The sequence below is a fragment of the Saccharomycopsis crataegensis genome, assembly GCF_037102585.1.
Source record: "Saccharomycopsis crataegensis DNA, jcf7180000000098, whole genome shotgun sequence".
In the NCBI taxonomy this organism is placed as follows: domain Eukaryota; kingdom Fungi; phylum Ascomycota; class Saccharomycetes; order Ascoideales; family Saccharomycopsidaceae; genus Saccharomycopsis; species Saccharomycopsis crataegensis.
In genome coordinates, this window is record NW_027043838.1 from 1,180,157 (window position 1) to 1,197,136 (window position 16,980).

General features: G+C 36.6%; 10 protein-coding genes across 10 annotated transcripts; 6 read left to right on the top strand and 4 right to left on the bottom strand. All coding sequences in view use genetic code 12, as the record gives it.

The window, feature by feature from the left end:
* Positions 1 to 45: 45 nt before the first annotated feature.
* Positions 46 to 1,461, top strand: GPI18 (GPI-anchor transamidase GPI18; the record flags this gene model as incomplete). The annotated part of the gene is made up of 1 exon (XM_064999775.1): positions 46 to 1,461. The coding sequence occupies one exon, from the start codon at positions 46 to 48 to the stop codon at positions 1,459 to 1,461; it is 1,416 nt and encodes a 471-aa protein (XP_064855847.1).
* Positions 1,462 to 2,762: 1,301 nt separating this feature from the next.
* Positions 2,763 to 4,316, top strand: DASC09_061920 (stress-regulated transcription factor RPN4; the record flags this gene model as incomplete). Its single annotated transcript, XM_064999776.1, has 1 exon — positions 2,763 to 4,316. The coding sequence occupies one exon, from the start codon at positions 2,763 to 2,765 to the stop codon at positions 4,314 to 4,316; it is 1,554 nt and encodes a 517-aa protein (XP_064855848.1).
* A 599-nt stretch (positions 4,317 to 4,915) lies between these two features.
* NAT1 (peptide alpha-N-acetyltransferase complex A subunit NAT1) lies at positions 4,916 to 7,489 on the bottom strand (the record flags this gene model as incomplete). The annotated part of the gene is made up of 1 exon (XM_064999777.1): positions 4,916 to 7,489. The coding sequence occupies one exon, from the start codon at positions 7,487 to 7,489 to the stop codon at positions 4,916 to 4,918; it is 2,574 nt and encodes an 857-aa protein (XP_064855849.1).
* Positions 7,490 to 7,800: 311 nt separating this feature from the next.
* Positions 7,801 to 8,286, top strand: DASC09_061940 (uncharacterized protein; the record flags this gene model as incomplete). Its single annotated transcript, XM_064999778.1, has 1 exon — positions 7,801 to 8,286. The coding sequence occupies one exon, from the start codon at positions 7,801 to 7,803 to the stop codon at positions 8,284 to 8,286; it is 486 nt and encodes a 161-aa protein (XP_064855850.1).
* Positions 8,287 to 8,665: 379 nt separating this feature from the next.
* On the bottom strand, positions 8,666 to 9,472 carry DASC09_061950 (SIP1 domain-containing protein; the record flags this gene model as incomplete). Its single annotated transcript, XM_064999779.1, has 1 exon — positions 8,666 to 9,472. One exon carries the CDS (start codon positions 9,470 to 9,472, stop codon positions 8,666 to 8,668), a length of 807 nt encoding a protein of 268 aa, XP_064855851.1.
* A 262-nt stretch (positions 9,473 to 9,734) lies between these two features.
* On the top strand, positions 9,735 to 10,278 carry DASC09_061960 (uncharacterized protein; the record flags this gene model as incomplete). The annotated part of the gene is made up of 3 exons (XM_064999780.1): positions 9,735 to 9,772; positions 9,878 to 10,106; positions 10,174 to 10,278. The coding sequence occupies 3 exons, from the start codon at positions 9,735 to 9,737 to the stop codon at positions 10,276 to 10,278; spliced, it is 372 nt and encodes a 123-aa protein (XP_064855852.1).
* Positions 10,279 to 10,463: 185 nt separating this feature from the next.
* Positions 10,464 to 11,549, bottom strand: TFB4 (TFIIH/NER complex subunit TFB4; the record flags this gene model as incomplete). Its single annotated transcript, XM_064999781.1, has 1 exon — positions 10,464 to 11,549. The coding sequence occupies one exon, from the start codon at positions 11,547 to 11,549 to the stop codon at positions 10,464 to 10,466; it is 1,086 nt and encodes a 361-aa protein (XP_064855853.1).
* Positions 11,550 to 11,704: 155 nt separating this feature from the next.
* EXO84 (exocyst subunit EXO84) lies at positions 11,705 to 13,780 on the bottom strand (the record flags this gene model as incomplete). Its single annotated transcript, XM_064999782.1, has 1 exon — positions 11,705 to 13,780. One exon carries the CDS (start codon positions 13,778 to 13,780, stop codon positions 11,705 to 11,707), a length of 2,076 nt encoding a protein of 691 aa, XP_064855854.1.
* A 347-nt stretch (positions 13,781 to 14,127) lies between these two features.
* Positions 14,128 to 15,783, top strand: SIF2 (Sif2p; the record flags this gene model as incomplete). Its single annotated transcript, XM_064999783.1, has 1 exon — positions 14,128 to 15,783. The coding sequence occupies one exon, from the start codon at positions 14,128 to 14,130 to the stop codon at positions 15,781 to 15,783; it is 1,656 nt and encodes a 551-aa protein (XP_064855855.1).
* A 399-nt stretch (positions 15,784 to 16,182) lies between these two features.
* On the top strand, positions 16,183 to 16,884 carry FES1 (Hsp70 nucleotide exchange factor FES1; the record flags this gene model as incomplete). Its single annotated transcript, XM_064999784.1, has 1 exon — positions 16,183 to 16,884. The coding sequence occupies one exon, from the start codon at positions 16,183 to 16,185 to the stop codon at positions 16,882 to 16,884; it is 702 nt and encodes a 233-aa protein (XP_064855856.1).
* Positions 16,885 to 16,980: the final 96 nt, after the last annotated feature.

A 16,980-nucleotide genomic window follows, 5' to 3' on the forward strand; every position in this document is an offset into this window, starting at 1 on the left:
GGACTTTTGATGAGACTGGGCTGAACCTGTTACCAACTATCAATAATGCTTTTTTCTCATTTTGTGAAAATCACACTGTTTTTCATAATCATCAAATGTATACAGGTGATAATTGTATTTGTCACAAATCAACAATTTGATACATCGTCACAAATAATATTTGAATCAGCAAACGTCATTCGACACAAAGAAGATTTTATCACATTAACTTCTAAAATAATACAAGATGTCCCACTAGTAGCCCAATATCCAGAACTTCTGCAACGCATCCCCAATTCCATATCACTCATTCTTGAGGGATTCCTTGAAAAATTGGTGGTATGGGATGCGGTTTATTTCAGCAAAATTTTTACAGAAGGGGCGACTTATGAACATGAATGGGTTTTCAGTCCACTTTGGGGTAGACTTGTGAAATCGGCTCCATTTTTCAGTATCCAAGATCCTGAATTGCACAAGCTAGTCTATGAGAATTTTTATGGAAAGCTAATTATTGCAGTAGGCTTAACAAACTTGTTGCATTATTTGTCAGTATTAGTGTTGTACAAATGGACCGCGATTGTATTTGATCACAATAGTAAACCATCAAGATGGTTTTCAATCAGTGAACTGAATGAGTTGGCTTTAAAATCGGCACTCGTTTATATTCTCAATCCAGCAGGAGTTTTCTTGACTGCGCCATATTCTGAATCATTTGCTACATTTTTGGCGTTTGTTGGATTATATCTTAGAGAATTATCATTAGTTGAAAAAGACGATACGAATTTGAGAGCCCCAAAAGCCTTGTATGGGATGATATATTTGGGGTCTAGTATTTTCATTGCTGGAGGAATCATGATTAGGTTGAATATTATATTGGTGGCATTTGTTTACCTCTATGACTTTTTGTATTTCATGAAGAAGTTGAAACTTTCCACCTTTGTTCCACTACTTGCTGGACTAGTGACTTTTTCCCTGTTTGTTTACATCAATATGTTGCCATATGAGGAGTTTTGTCCAGAAAGAGTGATCTGGTGCACCTCACGTTTACCTTCTTTGTATTCGTTTGCCCAAGGTCGCTATTGGAATATAGGATTTCTTAACTATTGGACTCCTAATAATATTCCTAATTTCTTATTTGCCTTGCCGACAATTTTGACTTTGCTTGTATCAATAAACTATTTCCGAGGGGAGTACGTTCCACATTTGAGGCCATTACTTCTTATGACAGGGTTGTTTTTATTTTTGGGGATTACTAGCTGGCATGTTCAAATTTTGACGAGAGTTAGCGGATTCATTCCACTTAGTTCGTGGTATTTGGCCTGTAAATTAATTGAGAGTAACAACTCTGCTGGTCTCCGGGGGAAATTTTACAAAGCGGGGGCTTCGCTGGGTGTTCCTATTGAGAAAGTAATAATTACCTGGAACTTCCTCTGGATTGTGGTTCAAACCGCATTATTTGCAGGATTTTTACCTCCTGCTTGATAGTGAATGGTTTCATGTGAAAAAAATTTAACATTACTTATTATATTCTATATTTGGAATAATTTTATGCCGATTTAGGTGTAAGTTTGTATATGTTAACAATATAATAATTAGTTGTTAGAAGTGATCCTTAACTACCATTACCAGAAATGTACTAATTACCTTTAATTTCCCAAGTATTAGTCTAGTTTCAAATTTCAGGTTGCGGCATGTGTAATCTGTGCTTACTGAGGATCATGTGTCTTAGATTTTTAAATACAGTGTGTAGATACATGTTCACTTCAATTATAACGATATTGATTTTGGGGGTAGCCTGAAAAATTTGAAGTAGATAAATACCTGAACTTCAAATATTAAGATAAAAAAAAAGGAAATATGCATATATATAACAGAAAAAAGGGGGGCATGGATTAATATGTATTAAATTATTAGATGGAGTGTTGTTGTTAATTCACGGATCACCTTAAATTAGCAGTATCTGTCAAATTGATGAAGTCAGCGCCCTTTTTTTTTTTTCCCACATTAATGTTCTTCACCTTTTCAGGACAATATCCGATGGCGGTAATCCCGTCATCATCGATGATGGCGGTGAGTGGAAACAGCCTGGTATTTCCGAAGCGGTAATGGCGAAGAGTCGCAGCGCCATATTAATAATATTCGGCACACAGCCACTGACTGTAGTGCACTACTCACCACCTAACCTTAATGGCTCCCATTTTTTTTTTTTTTTTTTTTTCCGCTGTTGTTGTTGTTGTTGTTGTTGTTGTGGTTGTCGGTAATTGCCTAAGTAAACTCCGGTGGTTGTGGTTTGCTAGAAGCTTCCGCTGCATTTCCGAGGGCACCGACGGCACACACCCTCTTCCGAGGGCACACAGTGGTCCTTCTAGAACGTGACATATTACGTAGTCCTTCGCATATTACTAATCCTGGGACCGAGCGTCGCACCCTCGGTGTCTCCCGGCTCCTCATCTCAACGCTGGTTTCTTTTTATAAATACAACTGCCTTTTTCTTTGTTCTTTTCCTTTCCTCTTGTTCAGGTGTGTCAAAACAACTAGATCAAAACTCTTGACAATCCCATCATCGCTATTTGCCCTGAAGTACTTGTCAACAAAGCTAAATTATATTAATATATACATTACCAACTGTTAATTTCCTATTTATTCACACCCTTTCCCCCTCCCCCCGCTCCCTGTGTGTGTTTCGCTCATCCAAGCGCTACTGTTTAATCATCTTTTGAAACAACCCGAATACCACCAAGGTAATTACTCATCACAACAACAACAACAACAACATCCAAAAAATGACTTCTTATGCCGTTTTCCCATCTTTAAACCGCCCAATGTCCGATATTTTGGAAGATGAGTTATATCATGTCAATTCAAATCTACCACAACAATCAGGCTCCCCAAAATTCTCAAATAAGATGTTTGATTCATCCGAATTTTTGAATATACAACAAACATCGGATACGGACAACAACTACAATTTCTCAAAAATTTATACCACATCAAACAATAGCCAGAACTCTGTGTGCTCCAAATCTAGCACTACTGCTAACACATCCTCAAATAATAATAACAATAATAATGCCGTGCCCGCCTACCAGTACCAGCTTCACAACCACGATTCCATTCAACCGTTCAATGAATATGCTAACCCAGATGTAGAATTGAATGGGTTTTCCAAGCCACAGCCTTCGCAGTTTGGCCAAAATTTCCAACAATTCAATCCATTCGCTTCTGGAAAACTTGAGGATGAAATGTTGTTTAATGTCAACATTTATGATAATGATCTAGGAATTTCCAACAGCGAAATCATTGCTCTTGCAGAAAAACACACATTCGATTCCATTCCTTCCCTTCATTTTTACAATACTATGGAAATTCCTTATGAAGATTTGGAGGATTATGGAAGTGACGACGAAGATGAAGATGAAGATGAAGATCGCTTGATTGATGTCAATGACGATCCCTTTTTTTACGCCCATGATCAAGAAAATGATGAGCCAGGTAGCGTATACGAAGCGCCATCGACTCCAAATACCTCTGTTTTGCCAAGCCCACAATCATCCAATGGGTATAGCAACTATTTAGCAAGCAACAAACAGTTCCTAAATGAGAGTGCTATCTTTGAGGATGATGATAATGAAAATAGAACGTTGAAATCTATGGACGTTGACAGCTCCGATGTGTCTGACTATGAGGATAGTTTCTACGAGCCTAAGTTTGATACTGCTGCTTTGATTGATAATTCATCTAGAGCCCATTCTTTCATCAATAACAACGATCAAGAAGTTAAGAAGTTTAGAAAAAATACTTTGAAACCAATTTCATTGAATACTCTTAACAACACTTCTGGGAAATTGAAAACTGTCTCCACCAAGAATAATCCAATACAAAAAATCAAACACAGACATTCACAGTCGATCTCAAATATGGAAGTGGGTGATATTAACAAGGCATTGAACGCTTCTTCAAATAGCACTTTGGTTATCTCTCCAAATTGTGCCGATCTGGATGAAAATAATCAATGTATGTTGATCAATCCATCTACTAACTCTCCTTGCCTAAAGAAGTTCTCGAGACCATACGATTTGATCAGACACCAAGAAACCATCCATGCATCCAAAAAAAAGATTTTCAGGTGCATGATTTGTGAAAATAACTACAAGAAATCTCTAGATGATGCACAGGCTAATGGTGAAACTGATAAACCTCTACACTCTCCTAAGACCTTCAGTAGAGGCGATGCTCTTTCCAGACACATTAGGGTAAAACACTCTTTAACTGGTGAAGCTGTGACTGAGGCTTTAAAGTATGCCAAGGATAATGTGGAATACATCAATATTTGTTGAATCCAGTCAGCGTCTCTTTTATTATAATATCATATCTCTCATACACTTAAACTTTTAATGACATAACTTTTTTTTTACCTCCCTTTTTTTTTTTTCATCTTATATTTTTTACATGTGCTGCACCTTCTTAATTTCATCCTTATGTATTTTTTAGTGATATTACCCCCCCCCTCCCTCTCGTATCTTTTTATCTCATCTATCATTTTTTTTCATATATATCTTTTATCTCATTATTTCGGTTCATTGGTTATTTCAGTTCTATTTAGGGGTTTTAAAAACTTGTATATATAAATAACGGACTTTATTTTCTTTTTATCGCCTGTTGTGATAATAAATCAAGTATAATATCTCCTCTAACAATAAAAGTTTGTGAAAATCACATGAAAGTGAAAAGTTTTGTAAAAATGATCTCATGACTAGAAAATCTTGACTATTTCTCTCGAATAGTCCAAAAAGTGCAGTATATTATGAAATTGTTGCATTCATTCATTCATTTACTCAATAATCTTACCATGTTGTGTACAGTACATTCATCATATAAATAAAACAAATCTTAGAAGCATCTATTTTTCTAATGGTATAAAAAACAATAAGTGTTATCAGATCCAGTAGCAATCTTCGGATCCATTTGCTTCAACATAGTCTTTAAGAATCACCAATTCATCAAGATTCAAATCCCTATCAATCTTCCCTTTGTTAATAAGTTCCAATATTTTAGTGGCCACTGCTTCATCGTATTTTCCAGCCAATTTTGTGCTCTTCAAATAGAAATAATGGTTTTCTAAACCATCAGCTTCAGAAAGTTTGAAGAATTTAGTCAAAATAACGTCAAATGATTCATCGGCGTTAAAATCTTTGAAAACGCTGGATATAGATTTAACAACCATAGATTTGATGGCCTCAAGTTTAGGATCGGTATTGTTTTTAAGTGATTCGACAAGTTTCATTAAGTAATATGGCAAGATAGCTTGCGAAGGGTCAACTAATATGTCTTTAGCATTCTTCAATGATTGGAATGCCAAAATGAATTTCCCTTGAATAATGTAAATTAAGAAAGACAATTTTAAGTAAAATACCGAAGTTTTATCAGTTGTCAAACTAAACAACTCATTCAATTTTTCAATTGGCTCATCGGTATTGACAAACTGTTCACCAAACACGTCAAGATCATGGTCGTAGGCAATAATCTTTGAGGCCTCTTGTTCTCTTCTCTTATTGGTTTTGTTTTTATTTTTATTTTTACTCTTCTTACTGGCAGAAGATGCAATTATTTCAGAATATTTGTAGATAATAGAGGCTTCCCTGTTAACAATATCATCGTTAATGGATAAGTAAACTTCTGACATACCTTTGACTGCTCTCATGAAAAGAGGTTGGTTGAAAAGACCGTCAGCCCAATTCAACATAGAAATATAAGCTCTTGGAGTACCTTTTCTTGGACAATAGCCATGGAAGTCCAACTGATCATTTTCAAATTCTTTATAGTTCTTAACCACGGAATTGAATCTTTTCAACGTCAAGCCTTTCAATTTTTGGACTTCGTCGATTTCGTCCTTCACCTCTCTTGAAAGCTCTGGGGTAAATTCGATATTCTCGGAATCAATCTTGTTCAAGTGATTGATCAATGCATTCTTAGCTTTCTTGAACAATCTGAAATAAGCCTCTGACTCCTCGATAAGATACCAGTTAGCTTGCATCAAATGTAAATCTTTCAAGCCGTTCACTGCATCATCATTCTTTGTGAATAAAGAGGCAATTTCGATAGCTTTTTCAAGGTTGTCAGCCCTCAAATAATACTTGGTGGCCTTACAATTGATAAATCTATCTTGCAAATCTAATAATCTGGCACTGTTGACAATATCAGCAGCCTCCACCAATTGACCCTTGTGCTTGGCAATATTAGCTTTGAACAAGATAAGTTCCACCAAAGTTGGAGAATGGGTCATGGCTTTGTCAATATACTCTTCAGCCTTTGAAATATCACCAAGGAACATATAATGTTGAGAAAGCAAGTACAAAGTCCAGACAGTGATGGTTGGATCAACATCTAGTTTAGATTTTTGTGCCAAATCATCCAAAAACTCAAGCACCAACTTTTCAATAACTTGGACTTTAGCAGGATTCTTATACAAGAATTTCAAAGTTTTGAACACTGATGGAACCCCTCTTTGCAATTTAGAAATCAAGTAGTTTTTCAACTTATCTTCAAATTCCTTAGAATCGGCCTTTAAAAACATTAATGGGATAACTTTTGGAGGGTCGGATTTTGGATAAAACTTTTCAAGCTTGTTGTATAATTTTAATCTTTTAGTTATGTTGGATTGTTCAATACCCAAAGAGGCCTCAAGCAAGTAGTAATAGTCAGTCTTATCTGGATTTCTTTGCAACAACTTTCTGTAAGTGATTGAAGCTGCTTTGTGATCACCAAGAGCAGTTTGATAAGTTGCTCTATATTCATTGACACTCAAATGATCAAACACGGTTTTTTCAATTTCCTTCAAGTTTTTTAAAGCTTTCTTGACGTCACCACTTTCAAAGATGATTTTATTCTTGTAAAGCAAGCATTCCGAGTGCTCCACAAATTCAGGGTCCGACAATTTGCCTTCAGCAAGCTCTTCAAATCCAGTTAAAACTTTTTCAGCTTGGTCATAATTCTTGTTCAAATGGTGGGTAATTGCCAAACCTGTCCAATTAGCTCTGTAACCTTGAAAATAGTTTAAAACTTGGAGTCTGGCGGCCAATGCGTTCTTATATTTTCTCAATTGTATTTCAGAAACCGCCAAATCTTTCCAAATATTTCTATTTTCAGACCCATTGTCCAATGCTAACTTGTAATACTTGGCAGCTTCGGTATAATCAGGTAATGCTCTATAGAAAATTGCAATAATGTGATTAATTACCGGATTTGATGCATCTTCTTTCAATGCTTTTTGGAAATAAGACTTTGGTTCAAGATTATCTGGATCCTCGTTTTTACCATTGGCAGCATGTATATGGTAAAGCAACAACCCTTTGAGGGCTAAAGATTGAGGATGTGATTTTTTCTTCAAGTTAGTGTCCACTAACTTGAGGGCCTTTTTGTATTGTTTGGATTCATACAATTTCAAGGCCTCTTTGAAATTTGTGTCTTCCTTTGATTGGAAGAGAGTTCCGGCAGTTCTTCTTCTACTCATCTGGATATTTCGTTTGTAGAACTGGATATAAATTTATATCGGTAACTTGAAAAATCGTACTGGTAAATGGTTTTAATCTCATGGCTGTTGGTGATGGTTGAATCAAAGAAAAACCCGTACCTATTATGGTCACGTTTAATCACTATGAGCACCACCGCCATTTTGGCGGAATTTTTTTTTTTTTTTTTTTCTTGGATGGTTGTGAACATTGGCTGGCCAATGAAATTAATCTGAATGAAAATACAAATAGAAACAGAGCTCCCTATCAACTACCCTTAGAGCCATTCAACAGCCATCAAGTAAAGTCAATAATGATTGGTACATTAGGTCTTAAGTCCGTTGCTTTGAGAAGCGGATCTCTCAATGCTGTGAGATACTTCAGAACCGTTGCCCCAGCATGTTCTGAATACGTGAAACAAGGGAAAGATGCCGACCCTTTGTTGGGCGGTTATCCACCTATCCAAACTGATTTATATTTCAACAGAGACCCATACAAGAAGTATGACGATCAACAAAATAGAAGAAACTTTGACGAACCATTGGATCCAGAAGATGATATGAAAAACATGTGGTCTCCAGATTATTATCAACCAGTCAGTGACTTGACTGCTTTGAAATACAATGGTATTTTCTTTGGATCCTTGATCACCATCGGTACCGTCCTCTATTTTTTCTTCTATCCTGAGAAACCAGCCGTCCCAAGAAACTACCCACATGGTGGTTTGGCTAAAGCATTGGGTGCCGGTAATGAAGAAGAAGCCAAGTTCTTACACGCCAGAGTGGATAAGACTGCCTAATAGTTATATGTCTGATGAAATTGGAACCATAAGATACAACTAATATCAATAAGCCAGTCAAAACAGGAAAAAAAAAAAAGAATCAATGTTTCCTTCAAGTTGGAACGAAACATTGTATATTTTAGCATTTGTGATCACAGATTCACAGTATCAATAATATTTGGTCTCTAATGATTATAACGACCAAATATCTCTCTCTTTCTCTCATAATCTCCCACTTCAGAATCTTGGTCATGCACCAAAGACATCATCATAGCTAATTTTTTTTAAAAATTCGTCCCCTTTATTTTGTATATCATATCAATATTACGTTTGCCACATTACTTTAACGCTACAATGCAAGTAAACCGGAAAACTAAAATTCATTAGATAACATTCATCATAAGTATAGATCTTTCTGACCATAGATATCATAAACTATGGCGATTATTATATCGCATGTTAACTTACTTTCTTTATCTTGTAGTTTCTTATTCTTCTTGAAAAAAATCATCTTCTTCGATACCTCTCTTAACTCGTAGACGTCATTGTATTCAAGCACATCTGATAATCGTAAAAATAAGGCAGGAGTCCATAATTTCATGTGGCCTTTCATAGATTTATCAACTAGCTTTTTCATATATATTATTAATTTGAGAATAGTGGCTTGGGGTAGCAAAACTAGCAAATACTTTGAAGGCTTATTGTTGATCATAAATGCTCTCCAGCCAGTGAAATTTTCTGGAAGCTTTTCAACATCAATATCTTTAGTTTTATCTTCGCCACATTCATCGATTCCTTCTTCTTCTTCTTCTTCTTCCTCTTTTCCATCATCATTTTCATATTCTGCTTTCTGCTTTTTGAAGTCCTCTATAAACGATGTTCTCCACTGATCAGATTCATATTTAGATTGCAGTGTTTCTTGGTCATTTACGTCCTCTTTTTCATCACTAGTAGGTGTGTCCACTTTAGAAATAGTGTCAACATTATCATCATCACCAAGCTCCAATGTCTCTGTTGAGGGTTTTTTTTCTTCTTCTAATTCACTAAACTTTCTTTTTACCTTTCGCGTGAAGAAGATTTGATCACCTTTCTCCAGTTCCTGCTTCACTGCAGATAGATACGATGAGACATCCGAATAAAACCCATTTTCATCAAATATTGGGACCTTCAATTCAAATGGTAAAGCTTGTTTCTGAGAGTCCATGCCTGATGGTATTTTCTTTGTGTCTTTAAAGAAACCAGTCACTCAATGAAATATATATATATATATATACAAAAATTAACTGCTCTTCCCCATCGCCATGTCCCGATGAGAACAAAATAAAAATAAAATTATCGAAAAATATGATCACGTGTTGATAATGAAATCGATGTTGAAAATTGATCGAAATCCACGAATAAGCGGCTGACTCCACCCTTTATCCGCTCAATTGTAATACTCAAAAATTAAGGGATATCGTGTCAAAATGGGTGCCTCTGTTATTCGTGAAGATCTTGTGGTGAAGTATGTGATTCTTTTTTCATCTTTCTGTTAGAAAAGAATAACACTGTCTGTCAGGCGAAAGATTTTGGCGTGATTATTAAATTATACTAACAATTCTAATTCTAGATACACCCACGTCCCTCCTGAGGCCAGAAACCCAGCTACTGGTATGATGGCCCAAACTATGCCAATGGCCTCTATGTTTATGAGAAATAAAATGATGAGTTGGGCTTCTTTCTGCATTTGTGTCCAACATTACATGAACTTCCGTAATGTTAAACTTTCTGAAGATGCGAATTCTCCACTTATGAGTCTTATTCTTGCTACTATTGGTCTTGTTACTGCTTACATTGATGTATGTATTGATTTTTTTCATAATTATAGCATTGACTTCGAATTTTTTTGATACTAACAGTTTTTAGATTCTTGTGCCAACTCCTCAGATTAAGAAAAAGGCTGCAGAAACCGTTGCTGACGCCGTTACTTCTGTTGTTGCCACTGCGGTAGAGACTGCTACTGGTATTTAAAAGGTTATTTGTTTTAGCTTTTAATGAATTGTATTTCTTTTCCCCGTTTTGTTTTGATATAATTTAAGTTTTACATTGTAGTCAATGGCTTTGTTTTCTGCTTCTGTCTTCTTCACTTGAAAACAGACACAAAAAAGACACGTCTATTATAGTATAAGTACACAAAATGGGAAACAGGATTGTATCTATTTTGGCTGAGGAGTACCAGCAGGGGTCGGTGTGGCATTTGGTGTTTCGCTATTCCCGTTGGCTACAACCTTCCTTTTAACGAACGGCTTGCGCGCAAGTTTTTCCAAAGCTTGTGGATCGAAAGTACTTTCACAAGTTGGACATTTCTTGTCACTTGGAATCATGCTCAACACACACAAGCACACAGAGCAAACATAACCTATATCCACGATGTTACCGGTTATAAAGCATGATGCCCTAAAGTCGATGTTATTATTGACAGGTAACGCCACATAGTTTCTGATCGACGGATCAATGAAAAAAACTGTAGTGAGATATTGTATTAAACCATTTGGATTAGTTATTAGTAAATAGATCCCGCCCGTTACATCGGCTGCTTGTTGTAGAAAAGTTGAATCATTGCCTAGTTTGCATACATCGATAGGTATTCTCATACCTTGGGCTGCAAAAATACTGTTCATCGTCGGGATGTATGACATCGTCTGATCACCACCCACACTCGCTACTAATATTCTTGAATTCATCGTGATACCTTCACGTACCTGTCGCATTCTATTGATGAAAGTTAACGCCATAGATATCGCACCAGGGACCGTGGATTTAAATTTGGAGTTATCGGCCACCGTATCATTGAACAATTGTTCAAGTTTCTCAAACACTGATTCGTCCATGAGTTTAAACTGTCGATAAATGTTCTTATTCTTCAAATACTGTCTCTTATCATCAATCACATCGGGGGTAGGGGAGGTCGATTTATTCGAGACGCTGTTCGGTGAGTGAGAATCCATCTTGGGAGGATTGGTATCATTCTTTAGTACGTTTGGGTCTGGAAAGAGAAACTGAGCCTTTCCTGAATGCGCAGCAATGACAATAACTTCATTAGAATTATTTATGGCTAGATGCGCATTCATGGCGACAATCAATGACTCTATTACTGATTTCAACTCCGTCTGTTGTTGCAATGGTACCCAAAAAAGTGGATTCGTCTCTATTACCACCGCCAACAACGAAGGGGTATCTTCAGTAGCATGGGAGGCAGCACCAGGGGCCTGGGCTATCGTTGTATCAGCTATAGCGTCCATGTTCCGAATATATTTTGATTTGATGCTCTGTAGAGTAGAAGTTATACAGAAGCTACTATAATTTTTCTATAGTTTTTGAGAATTTTATCTGTATGCTAAAAGACCCGTGCATATGGTATATTATATCGTAACAAAAAAATATCTATATATGTCAATCAGTATTCAGAATACACAGAATCAAGAAGAAAATCGACATCTAATCCCGAGAGTCTCAAATCTGCAACCTGTTTCTTAGTGATATCAATACAAGTTTTGTGGATTGGAGAGCCATACTTAACATCAAAAAGTTGCTTTTTTAACAAATCAGCTTGCTTCTTGACCTCCTCGGTACACCATTTAACGATATCACTGGAATATTCTGGCTCCGGAAACGCTTCTTTAAATAACACAGTGGTTGCCTTGATAATTTGAAATCTAATTATAGAAACTTGTGTGATATAGTCTGGCAAATCTCCTTCGAAATCTACCTCTTCGACAAGCTTGAGAATTAATTGACTTCTGGCCAAAAGCAAGTTTTCTTTTGCTACAGACGTCATGTCAAGAGTTCTCAAAAAGAAAATGAATTCACTGACATCCTCAGTACTGTTCAATTCATCGTTAATCTCGAATACCAAAGCAGTCTCCAATTGACTCTTTCTCTGATCTAGTTTCATTTTCAAAACATCAAGCAAAATCATTGCTTCTTCTGACGAATCACTTGAATCAGCAATTTTAATTTCTTTCTTTCGCTGGACTATATTGTCATCACAAAGCTTTACTAATTCAACTGCCTCGCCAAACTTGTGATGAGCAATATTAATATCTATTTCATCAATCATATCATCAATATCTCTTAAGTTCCTCATAATTGCAGAATTGTCAATATTCAAAGTTCTGGTATGCATTCTTGCACTCAAAGCTTGAAGCAAACCAGAATCCCTCTTTCCAGACTTCTCACTCGCTGACAATATCGAAATAGAGTCTCTCAATCTTCTTTGCTTTTGTGATTCTTGTTCGGTAATATCTCTCAATTGCGATTGAGCTTTCTTAAACGCCGATACGATCTTTATATATTGATCCTTTCTGTTGGTTTGATAAATGTAACTGGACCCATGATATTTAAAATTCAATGTGCTATGAGAATCGCTTTTATTTTGACTTTTAACTTCGGGAATCTCGATCATTTTTACTTCTCTAATTTGCCAACACTGTTCCGCCACCAATTTTGATCTCGCTTGCCCCTGGTTATTTCTTCTTGTTTTACTAGTAGCAATCATTACATGATCATTCAACACGAATAAGTGGCATGAATGTAAAGGTTTCCAAGTCGCTGCATTCAATTCAAACCATCGGCCACTTTCTGCTAACACATGTCTTGAGGGATTTGCCGTCAAAAACTTTTGGGCACCTTCGACATGTTTGAAAAGATTATTCAACTCATCTACCCACCTCTTCTCCAATATCATGATGCTACTTCTATCTCTTCTTCCTCCTCCTCTTTGGCCTGGACCAGCCGGAACTGCTAACGATGAAAGATCATTTCTCGAGGCATTTTTTTCATTACTTGCGGTTTGAAGTCGCGATTCTGCAGTTTCCTTCATTTGAAGAGTGATTTCTTGCAAAGTGTTGATGGTACTTTTCAAAGTCTTTAATTCGGAATCAGTGCTATTCAAATCATTAGAAACAATCAAAATCTTCTCGTAACTCTTATTAACATTGTTTTTGATATCTTCATCTATCTTTTCTTCTAGTGTAATCAACCTTGTGGTAAAACTGTCAACATCGGCGGCTTTAGCCTGTTGTAATTTAGTAATTACAAATCTATGAGCATCGAAATCTGGATCGGCCAATGGCGCAGAAAAACTACCAGCCTTGTTTCTTCCTTTAGGCTGTCCAGTTCTGGTCTCATATTTTTGAGCAGAGTCCCCATGATTACCACTGAGATCAATATTGGATCCACTGGCCATTGAGGCTTCACCATCCCCATGTTCTGCAATCATTGCCATGGCAGAAGACGGTAAAGATGGCATGCCAGCAAAATCAGGAGTGATTGCTCCTTCTACTTTCATTGACAAACGTCTCTTGATCTTTTGTTTATCATGGCTAGGTATTTTTGGAATCCCCAAATTATTGTTATTTTGCCCAGGCGCTTCAAGGTTGGCATATGGATTAGCTGGTCCTTTACCATTGAATTTTCTCCAGTCACCAACTGGAGCTCTACTTTTTCTAAGAGAAGCATTCCCAGCACTCATTTTCAATTGCAGTTGATTTTGAAGAACTTATTTGATAGCAATTAATGATAAAAGGAAAGTTCCACAGTTTCCAGCTGTTCTTCTTCTGTATGTATGTAGCCAGATCAAAATCATATCCGTTTACTGACTTTCACGAGGTTCGGCTGCATGGTGTGCGGATGTTCCAAAAATAATATAGAAAATTGAAAAAAGTACCAAATTTACTTGCCTTTCTTCCTGTCACTGGGACAATTAGCTGATGCTTTTCCTTCTTCCTGGACGATTGAAGAAGTTACTTTTGAATTAATAGACTTTCGTGTTTCCATTTCCATCAATTCGAAATTGGTATATAAAAAACAAAGCGCTCAATGTCCGTGACCAGTGAGGAGTTGAATTATCTCATTTGGAGATATTTACAGGAAGCTGGCCATGAAGTAACGGCGTTTGCTTTGCAAGATGAAACTAAAGTTCATAAACTAGATGAAAGGTTTGGAAGTAGAGTAAATATCGGCTGTCTTGTTGATTTGGTTCAAAAGGGTATACTATTTACGGAAGACGAAAACTTAGTGAATGAGAAAGGGCAATTAAAATCAAAGGAAGAACTACAGAAATCTTTCTCGTTATTCGGAGCTATAGAGAATGATAAGAATGAAAAAATCGAATTCAAGGGGAGATTTGCGTTAGCGGGGGATGAGGAGGGTCATGAGATGACCGAAGATGAAGGAAAAGAAACTGAAAAGGATTCCGAAATGAAGGATGCAGATGTCAAAGAGAAGAAGGCATCATCGATACTAAATGAAAAGGAAATTCCAGAGCAAGAAAAGGAAGAAGAGTTCGTTAAAGTCCTCGAGAAGTCTTACACGTTTAAAGCAAGTGTTGCAACCAGTTGGAACCCACAGCTGTCAAAAGTCTTGTCACTCGGAGAACACGACTCGACCGCGGAGATTAAAGTGTTGGGAGGTGACGAGCCTTCGAACACTGTGACGTTAATTCATCCTCTAAGTCTAGCCGCTGATTTTTCCATAAATTCCAAGTCACATAAAGAGGAAATAACGGCAGTTTCGTGGGCACCAAAAGGCCATTATCTATTAACTGCGTCTGAGAATGGGGAATTGAGATTATGGACCGCCGAGGGAAAACTAAGAAATGTATTAACTTTACACCATCTGCCAATATTGTCGATCAAATGGAATCAGGATAGCACATATATATTGACACTAGACCTGCAAAACAACGTTATTGTATGGAACACCGCTACCGGCAGCGCGATTCAGCATATTGATCAAGAATTGTTGAAATCACTAACATCGAATCCTCATAACACAAACCAAGAAAGTGGGATATTAGGCAGTGATTGCACTTGGATTAATAATACCAAATTCGCGATTCCCGGTATTGATGGAACGATTGTCTTATTCCAATTGAATGACAAGACCCCAATAGGATATCTCTTTGGCCATACCATGTCAATTGGATGTTTGTCTTATAACAGCAAACTTCATTTGCTAGCCAGTGGCTCGGATGATGCCAGCATCAGGATATGGAAGAGCAACTCATCGTCGAGTGTTCAAACTCTTTTAGGTCATGACCAAGGAATTGTGAGTATTGATTGGTTAGAATTGGCTAGTGATAATAATACGCCGCTATTGTTAAGTAGTTCTTTGGATGGGTCAGTAAAATTATGGAATGTGTACAGTGGTGCTTTGTTACTCTCGAACTTCATGGATGGAATTCCAATTTACGAGGCATCGCTATCGCCAAACAAAAAGTGGTTTGCCGTTGCCACTGAGGAAGGGGTTGTTTCAATATTTGATGTGACCCTGGAGAATTTAACAAAGATTATTCAAAGAAGAGAACTGATGAATTCAGTGGGGCATTTGAAAACCCTTGCCCAGTACCAACCAGAGGCATCGAACGAAAATGATAGTAACTTTGTGACCAGCATATCATGGAATTGTGACTCTAAACTACTCTGTGTAGCTTATAACAAATCAGAAACCGTGGTAATTGATTGGGGATTATAAGACATGTGCTCTTGAACTATTTGTGTATTATTAGACCAGTGTAACATATATATATATATATTTTTTTTCAGTTGTTTCAAATATAGTATCTTTACAAGAAAATAATATTATAATTATATTTTATTTTAAAATTTTATCTTGTTTCGTTATCTTTTCAATCGGGGAGTCAATTTTATCTTATTTTTTTTTTGTGTATCTGTAGTGTTATTTCAATGGATTTTTCCAGAACGTGCTAGAAGTTTTTTTGTTTTTTTTATTTTTTTTTTTTTTTTGCAGGAAAATTTTTATATATATATTGAGCCTTTCTAGACTTGCTTTATCTGCCCATCACAAAGTATCTGAGATATCATTTACGTTTTTTTAAAAAAAATAAAGCTCAACAGAATATATATAAATAATATGGAAAAATTGCTTCAGTGGTCCATTGCCGGTGCTAATGGTGATAAGGACACTTTGAATAAGATTGGTGGCCCAGACAATAAAGCCATTGCCGAACTTCTTGGAATGGCGGGCCCTGATGAACCAACATTGATGGTCGAGGCAATGAGAGTGATCACCAACCCAGAAGCCGAACTCGAGGCTAAAGAAATTGCTTTTGATAATTTCGAAATGTTGTCGGAAAACTTGGACAATGCTAACAATATTGAAAACTTGAAGCTTTGGGAACCGTTAGTGGAACAACTTAAAGCAGAAGAAGAGCTTTTGCAAAGATACGCTGCCTCAGTGATTGGCACTGCCACCCAGAATAATCAAAAGACCCAAGAAGATTTGCTCAAGTACCAACACTCTATGGATTATCTTTTGAATATTTTGAATGACCAGCAGGCGGGAGAACCACTCAAGATGAAGTGTCTCTACGCCCTTTCAAACTTCATAAGGCATAATGAAAAAGGTTACACATTGTTCAAAGAAAAGAACGGATGGCATGTCATTGACAAAGTTGTTTCTGGAAAACAGCTAAGTGCTAAATTCAACCTTAGGTTATCGTCGTTGATGACTTCGATCATGTCTACTGGACCATCTGACGAAAAAAAGACTCACATTGAGAAATTGTTCCCAAGTGAAAAGGCTCAGGAAATTTTAAAATCATATGAACACTAATATTGAATAATGGTTTATAGTATTATATTTATGTAAATTACTGATACTAAGTAAATTAGAATCAAATGTTATGAGACACGACCTTGAAAAACTTCT